This window comes from Halyomorpha halys, unplaced genomic scaffold (genome assembly GCF_000696795.3).
Source record: "Halyomorpha halys isolate HHAL.00 unplaced genomic scaffold, Hhal_1.1 Scaffold1578.1, whole genome shotgun sequence".
Classification (NCBI taxonomy): Eukaryota; Metazoa; Arthropoda; class Insecta; order Hemiptera; family Pentatomidae; genus Halyomorpha; species Halyomorpha halys.
The window spans coordinates 5,557-14,707 of record NW_027108835.1 but is presented as its reverse complement, the minus strand read 5'-3'; the positions used below and the strand labels follow the sequence as shown (position 1 = coordinate 14,707).

Sequence of the window (9,151 nt, the reverse complement as noted above, 5' to 3'; positions counted from 1 at the left end):
ATATATCGATCCTTTGATAATACAATATCGGAATACTTTTACTAACGTTAGAAATAAATAATTATAAAAATGTCAAATATCGAAATGATTATGATGAATAATCAATATTAAATATCGAAATACTATTATTAAGCTTGAAGATTCTCTTTAACAAAACATCGATATTTGGATTAAATAACATTGGCAAATCTTTGCCATATTATATTTTGGTACGAATATTTCCTTCTGAATATATGATTATAGATATATTACATTGGAGTGTATATTATCAATATTTCTTTTATTTATATATACTTTTGAAGTGCGACCTTTTTTTTTTTTTTTTTTTTTTTTTCTTAGAAACCGATATTTCGATATTATAGAAGGAGAATATCGATATCCCATCCCTAATTCAAGGGCGTATCCAGAATCAAAACTAGGGGGGAATGCCATAGTCCATCAAGTTATGACATTGCAGCGCTGAAAATTCAAATAAAAATAAAAATTATATATAATCGTCGTAGAGCTTTATTTGTTTTAACAATTAGTATTTGCTTGAAAAAAAAAAAATCTTTTTTTTATTAAAGTAATAATTTTTGTTTCACTTTTAGGGGAAGGGGGGAGGGGGGGAGGGTATCAGCCTCCTCCTGTCCCCACTGGGCATTATGGGCGTACACCCACGATCCGATTACCAAACAATCTTGGAGAAAGCCCAACAATGGACCCCAAGAGGTTAAAATAAATCAATACGCGAGTGCCCGATCTTAAAATCTATTTTCTTTTTATAAACTATGCATTCGGAGCCCAGAATAAGTGCGTAACCATATACACTAAAATTCAACAATATTTATGTAACTAGGCGAGGAATAAGGAAGAGAGCTAAATATCGAAAAAAATATTCCACTTAATAATCGATATAATACTTTTATTTTTAATGTCACGGTGGAACTTCGAGTTTTTTAAAGCTCATATGCTTTTAAATTATTTTTTTGTATAATTTCTTTGGAAATTTTCGTCCTATGAGGACAGAAGTCATTTCATCGAATCTAATTTAAGTTATGCTAATGATAAATTTACAAACTGTTAGCCCTCCGGCAAACGCTTGATGCTTTCCGCACACTCCGTGACAACCAGATTCTGCTCAAAATGGAACCATCCTTAACAAAAATGTCTATTAAACCTGGGCCTTTATTTATTATGGCGTTTGGCTAAAAAAAATATATATTTTAAATTTCAGGTACAAAACTTGACCTTTAACTCATGAGGACCAAGATAACAAGAAAAATAATTTACAAAAAGAAACAAAAAACGAAGAGTAAGAACTAACAAGCTCCCATGTAGACCATCCAGCCAAAAGTATAAAAATAAAAACGGCTTCTCGTTGCAAAAAAATTGATATTCAGTGTTAATACACTGTGTAGTGTAAATTTGGTTTAGTGACTCGTAGATAGCAAAAAATCTTCCAAAATTGTCAATTGTACCCCTCAGCTTCTCACCTAATTAAATATAATCAAACCATTGTTCCCCGAAAATGTATTCCATAATCCAAAAGTGATGTGTATCTATCATTTGTAATAAAAATGTAGGTAGCTTCTTTCTTACCGCTCAGAGACAAGCAGAAAGGAGGGTGGATTTGATCATGTCCAGTATGGACAGAATGGACTATTTTCTCAGTCCAAAATCAATAAATATTAATCATCCGAAAACAATCGACAAAATAAAAAAAAAGTTTTTATTATCTCTATTTTGTTTTTGTTTTTTAAAAAAAAGTGTTAACAACAACTGTTAATTTACTGTAGAGATTATTGACCAACATTGTATGCTTTTTTACGAAATTTACATTATAAAGATGAATATTAAAAAGAAAAAAAAATAGCATAATCAATCTTTAGTTTTATTTTGACAAGGAATTGCTCTTAGATTTTGACTAGCATGTGTTCTCAAACTTACACTACATTTATTTGTTGTATTTTTATTTTACAGTTGTAAATTTCAAATATAAATAAATAAATAAAATAGTTTTATTTTTTCATTATTCAAGTTCACTATCAGCATCTTCGAAAACATCTTTCTTTAACATCAAGATTTGACATATGAGGTTGGAGGATATATTTGAAATACTTGAAGTTTTCTTCCGTGTATCGAAATGCTCAAATTGTTATCATTTTTCTTGATAAAGCTAAGAAGAAATATGACAAATTCAGATAAAAAGTACTTTGAAGAAAGCTAATAACAATTTTAAAAAGAAAAGACAAATTCACAATAAATATGAGATAAGTACCAACCAATTAAGTGGTAAATAAAGAACAGACAGGAAAAGTTATTCATATCCGCCTAAGACAACGACTCAAGTACCCAAAGACTAATAATGTTCCAGTGATGTGACTGGATAAAATAAAAAAAGTGGATAAAATGCCCACTCGGCAGTTTGATTTTGTCCATTGTTTTCGGATAATTAATATTTATTGATTTTGAACGGACGACGAGATAGTCCATTCTGTCCGTACTGGACAAGATCAAATCCATTTGAAAACATTTTATATTTGATTAGGTGAGAAGCCGAGGGTGTGAAACAAAATGTAACAATTTTGGAAGTAAGAAATTTTTTGCTATCCACCAGTGCCTAAACCAAATTTATGCTTCAGTATTGATAAAATTATGAAGTTATCAACAATTATTTGTTAACTGTTGGGAGTTTTACAATTTTGCCAATATTAGTAATTTGACTTAGGGAAAAGTGTAAAAATATTATTTTGTTCCCAAAATTGTCACTTTTACCTCTCGTCTTCCCACCCTTTCATTTAATTGAGTATTGAAGTAAAAATCTTTTGGAGATATTGAGGGCTGAAATGTTGGACTAAACCAAATAGTTGTATATTAAGTGAAAATTCACTGTTTTTGTAATTTTCATTGAATTGGAAAACAAAATGAAAATAATGGATTAAAAAGAAATATATCATTTTGAGGTAATGTAGAAGTAACATGATTTTTTTTTTTGTGATACCAATACATTCAAGAATTTAAGTAAAGATATGAATTGAATAGAAATTGATAGTGAACGCCTTGCTTTGTTGTGTCACTCAATAAATTAATTGACAATGAACTAATAAGGAACCTAAAAGCTTGTTTTGTGAAAGTAAATAGCTGATTCAACAATTAATTTCCTTCAGATTGAGAGCTTTATTAATAACTCTGACCTTCCACAATGCTTTGAAATACAAAAGTTAGGAAGCTGACTTGCATCACGTTCTATGATGACGCATTAGTGAGAGCATACGTGGATTATCACTGTTCGTTGTTATGAATTCATCGTAAACTATATAACTCTGTTATTCGTTTTGCCGGCTAGTTTATCTTATTAGTTTTTACATACAAACTTCATTAAGATACTTTTTTTTATAACTTCTTACACTATCGTCCTCAGCTTAGCTATTTTACACTTTTGATTTCCTACTTTTAAAAAATCCGCTTCCCTGTTAACAGTGCACTCTGCCGCTGGTCCAACTAACTCTAGCTAGAAAGCAGGTTTTATGGTAATTTAAATTTGATGACAGCTCATAGTCATTATCGTATGATTTTTTGTTAGTTATGGATGATTAAATTTACCTATAAATAAGCTCTGTCTAGATAATGTGCTTAGGATATTCTTTAGTTGTAGTGTACATGTCTACTGCATTTAATGGAAATGTCCATGGACTTATAAGTTTTCATAATGTTACCTTTGAAGATTTTTGTTGAATTTATTCTCATAACAGTAGTTTCCAGTTCATTCAAACCAAATGAGCTTACTGGAGGTGATCATTGCTTCTGTAAGGTGAGTTGAAGTTGTTTATTTTCTTTCCTATATAACTGTGTGTTAGTGTGTAAGCATATGTCTATCACTTAGGTATTTGTTCATTGTGAGAACACTACAAAAAACCTCCCCCTTGAATTTTTGCACATTTTGTTCTCTATTACATGTTTATAACTAAAGGTTATACAGTTTTTTTCTCCTTCAGGAAACAATGTTACCCAGCTGTCAAGTATTTGTTGTTTTAGCTTACTCCTGTTAGTTGTGTTAGTTTATCTGTTGCCCTATTATATTTTCTCCTCAATCTCTATAATCTTATTTTATTATAGTATGAAGTTAAAACAGCCTATTTGATTGGTGTAATTTACCTGATTTCAGTTCTTTTCTAAATATTAATGTTTATTTTCAAGATTTTACCAAGAGGTGACAATACATATTATTTTTTAACCTTTTTCATCTAATTCCTACATACAGGCATTCAATCATAGAAGATGGTAATTGCAAAAATGAAAAGTTTTACAATGTTAAATTGTTCGTTAGTTACAATGTTTTACCTTCAATCAACAGTCACTTACTATATCTTTTAATAATTTATAAATAACTCTCAAAATGCCAGTGATGCCAAAAATTTCGATTGATAAAAAAATTCAGTTAATATGTTTTATTCCCGATTGCCTACTATATGATTGAGAATAGTTAATTTTTATTTTTACATTCTTTTGTTATTGTGTGTTTTATATCTTTTATTTATCAAGGTATACCTTGACTAATTATGTTTCTTAAGTGGAGCAAATCATGAGTTGAGTTTTCTTTGGCTGTACCACTTATTTGTTTATTATGTGTAAATATAGAGAACTTTATTAATATTATTTTTGTGTGTTTTACAGCTTAAGGGACAGATAGGAGATTGTAGTTGCAATGTAGGTACAGTGGACTACTTCAACAATATAAAAATATATCCTCGATTACAAAGTTTAATTAACAAGGATTACTTTAGATTTTACAAGGTCAATATATAACCAGTCCTATAATTTCTTTTTAAGTTTTTTCTTTCTGATGTAATAATTTATAAATACAAATATGGTGTTTGATTAGGTAAACTTGAAGAAAGAATGTCCATTTTGGTCTGATGATAGTCGATGTGCTATGAAGTTTTGTCATGTAAAGCCATGTAAAGAAGTAAGTTGACTGTAAATTTTATCTATTTTAAATTAAGAGTATTAATGCGCTGATAAAATTAAATTTATTATGTTCTGTAAGAATCTTAATTTCAATTTTTTTTTTATTATATAACTCAAAATTAACTTAAAGTATTAATAATTTTTTTTATTGATACAAAATAATGCTTAGTAATGTCCTAAAAAAAGTAGTAAGTTTTGGTAAATCATTGACGTTATAGCTTTACCTAGATCACAGATGTTAGGAGTTGTTGAAGGGAGAATAAAATCCGTAAATGGATCGTTCCTATTCATCTTTACCAGCCTTTTGAATGGTTATCAAGTATTACTCTGGGTGAGGTAGGATGGCTATGGACCTACTTCTTCTCTGAACTTCTTACTAAGTCATTGCGATCCCCACCTTTCTCACTGCTTTGCTCTAAGCTAGCTGATGATTTGCAATCCATAGTCTGCATCACCATCTCAGCTACCCTGCGTAGTCATCATCAAAGCACTTGGGTTTTCTGGAGCTAACTTCTGTCCTAGAGTCCTGTCTAATTCTTTTTTTCTCAAGTAAAAAATGTACAACGGAAGAACGCATATTACCCTGTTTCCTCCTCTGGGCACAAGTATCCTATAAAGAGTTGTTGCAATCCATAGTCTGCATCACCATCTCAGCTACCCTGCGTAGTCATCATCAAAGCACTTGGGTTTTCTGGAGCTAACTTCTGTCCTAGAGTCCTGTCTAATTCTTTTTTTCTCAAGTAAAAAATGTACAACGGAAGAACGCATATTACCCTGTTTCCTCCTCTGGGCACAAGTATCCTATAAAGAGTTGGGTAAGGTAAATGTCAACGTCCCTGTTTTTGAGACATTCATGCTGCTACATCAGGAATCAGACTATGAGTCTATCTTTCAGAAGATTGAGCATTCCAGCATTATAATATAATATAATCTCCCTTCTTTTGCTACAGTGGCCTAGTAAAGATCCTGCTGGCCCTTTTCATCTTTGTGGGAACATCTGCATGCCTTAATCCTCCAGAAGGTCAATCAAAGGTATATCGGCAATGACTCACTGCATTATAGAACATAGTGAGGAATCTGTGATATGTTCCACTGTAACCAGCTTCACTTCCAGTTTACTTATTATTGTACTTTTCCTCATTTAATTATTCCTCTTGTTTTCCCCTCTATCCTCCTCAGGTAATTTATTTCCGTTATTTTAGATTTTGCTCCTGTGTCTTGAGGTAATAGTCCAAGACTCACTGTCATAGATCAGTAAGTGGATATAAGCAAAGGCATATACACTATCTGAGAGTTGGCTTGAAGTCTTCAAGCAACTACTTCATCAGGAAATGAATATGTTATGGTTGTACAATATTCGTACCGTAATGTTTTAGATCATATCAGGCTAAGCTACATTGAGTAAGGAAGAAAATTTAATATTTAACTTTTTTAGCTACTTATAATTTGTTTATGTTCCTCAAGTTTTGTTGGTTTTGAAATTGAAATATAAATCACTTGATCCATAATATTTTATATATTTATTACTGTGTAATTTATGCCTATAAATGGAAAAATTTTCAATATTTTTTCTAATTTATAGGAAGAAATACCTCCAGGTCTAAAGGGAAATCTTTTAAAACACCACTATGGCAATGAAGAAATGCATATTAAGGTATAACAAATCAGTTAATTTTCCTAAATGAATAATTGGGCTCAGCATAAAGATTAGGCACATAATTATTCTCTTCTTGGGTGGCCTAAGTAGCTAGTGGTTCACTTTGTAACCCAACAACTACAATAATTAAGTTCCAGGATGAGATAATTTATCAGTGGACTTTTTGAAGGTCTGCAGGTCAGCACTGGTCAAAGAGTTCTTTTTTTAGTAAATACCTTTAATTAATTGAAGAGAACTAGGATGGTTATTTTCTCCTTGTCTGTGAAATGATTGTGGTGGTTTGTGTAATACTAAAGTGGGAAATTGATGGAAGAAGTTTATAATTTTTGTTTTCAGCTGTTGAACAAAATAATTTTGTGGATAAAAGTTTTATATTTTCAATCTATAAATATCAATTGTAATTAGAAACTTCAGGTCAAAATACCTTCCTGAAAATATATCAGCTTGAATGGCACAACTCTTGTTTGTGGGTTTTTGTGTTTCGGGTGTCTGATTATTGTGCTTGAAGAAGCTAACCAAGTTAGTTCCCATTATTCATATTACTCAAAATTTATTTATTTTGTTAATCATTGTATCTTCATGTTATGATTAGTGGTGCAAATCATTTTAACATATATCTCTGAGTTGAATATGTTGTATTATAATGATTTTATTTCATAAATAAATGTTTTTAAAAGTGTGGATAAGATGATAGGAGTTTCTTTATTTAAAGTTTTTTTTTAGTTCTTTATAAGTTACCTTATTTTCAGTATCTTGAAGAGTCTCAAAATCAAGATTGTGACACAGATGTTATTGATGAGCTGGGGTATCTGAACACTACTATCAGGTACACATTTTTACAAATTTGTATAATAGAATTTTCACAATTTTTAACTTTCTAAATTCATTATTATTTTAGTTTGTTTAAATAATTATGTCACTGGAGTAATAAACTTATGTTTCAGTGCTAAAGCGTATGAAGAATTTGCATTATGGCAGGCATATGATGATGCTCAAGACAATTTTTGTACTCTACCAGACGATGATGGTGATGCACAATATGTTGATCTTTCTCTAAATCCAGAGAGATATACAGGATACAGGGGTCCTTCAGCTCATCGAATTTGGAGAAGCATTTACATGGAGAATTGTTTCAGGTTATTATTATTTTATTTTATTTGATCGTTAATCAGAGTTCATACTACTCAGGAAATTAGGGAATTTTGTTTGATCGTCAATGTACAGTAAATATTTGGAAAAATAGTTAATTTCTGAATATAAAAAAAAATATATCAATTTAAAGTGCTTTGGTGTCAATTACAATAATTAGGAACTTGATAAAGGGAAACAGATTATATTTTGTAATGATAATAAAGATTTGAAGAAAATTCTATATCTTTTTTTAATGATTTCTGGCCAACAAGCAATGCTTATGCACCTTTTTACATGATATAGCTTTCGAAATAACATCCCTTTGTTTACATCTAGTTAAGTACATTTAACCAGATTTAATAGTTGTGATCTTTTCATGAAACTAATTATAAATCTGATAATTACATTAATTTGATGTATGTGAAATTAGTTACATTAATTGAAGAAAAAAGTTTATGAGTAGTAGGGTACGGGGGAGGGGAGGTACAGGACAAACATTTGGGATCCCTTTGATGTTATATAATATAATGCAGTTCAATAATTGTTTGAAGAGAAAATTCCTGGTAGAATTGTTCTTTTATTACTAAATGCTGAAATTTGTATCATGTCTAATTAATTTATAATTTCTTTCAATAATTTGTGATTTATAATTAAACATAGTCGAGATCTCTTCTATCTCCTTTAAGTATAGTTAGTTTAGTGGTTGTCAACATTATGTAGTATTGCTAACTATGGTAATAAGTGTGGCCTGACCAGTTCTTTCCAGAGTTAAGGTTATGATTGTTGTATGGGTTCCCTGTCATATGGTACTGCTAATGACTCAAGAGTTCTGGATGGCTGCTTAGAATTGTTAACCACCCCTACCTCATTGATAATTTATTGATAATCTTAAATAAAAAAAAAAGATTAAGTACTAATGAATATTGAATAGTATACCATACTAAAGTGAATGTTGTAAATTATAATTATTAAGAATAAAAGAGACAGTCGCTATTGAGCACTGAATAATTGATTTTTCCAGACTAATTTTAAAATATGATAAATAAAATATGAAAATCTTATAGGTGACATTTGACTTCATATTTAATATAATGAACATGAGAACATCCTGTATTATCTTTTTTTTTGTTTTTTTATTGCAGGCCAAAAAATACTTTTGATGCTTATATTTCTACCTCAAAACTTAATGGTAAGAGTAACTATGCAGTACCTTGGAAATCAACTGATGGATGAAATAAAACTACATAGTTTGTTTTGATTTTAAGGTTTATGTTTGGAGAAAAGGGCGTTTTATCGAGTTATATCAGGTCTTCATGCCAGTATAAATATACATCTTTGCTCTCAATATCTTTTCCCTGGTAAATGTTTATAATTACCTTTTAATCTTAAAGTAATTCTACGTATAATTTTATA

General features: G+C 30.2%; 1 protein-coding gene across 2 annotated transcripts in view; it reads left to right on the top strand.

The window, feature by feature from the left end:
- Positions 1 to 3,226: 3,226 nt before the first annotated feature.
- The window catches only part of Ero1L (endoplasmic reticulum oxidoreductin-1-like protein), a gene marked incomplete at its 3' end in the record, with an annotated part of 9,784 nt that continues 3,859 nt past the window's right edge, over positions 3,227 to 9,151 (top strand). The window contains 9 exon segments of one of the 2 annotated variants that reach the window (XM_014435394.3): positions 3,227 to 3,512; positions 3,632 to 3,793; positions 4,657 to 4,776; positions 4,865 to 4,948; positions 6,533 to 6,604; positions 7,357 to 7,433; positions 7,552 to 7,743; positions 8,881 to 8,927; positions 9,004 to 9,096. In XM_014435394.3, coding sequence (XP_014290880.1) covers positions 3,692 to 3,793; positions 4,657 to 4,776; positions 4,865 to 4,948; positions 6,533 to 6,604; positions 7,357 to 7,433; positions 7,552 to 7,743; positions 8,881 to 8,927; positions 9,004 to 9,096 — 787 coding nt within the window. 2 annotated transcript variants of the gene reach the window in all.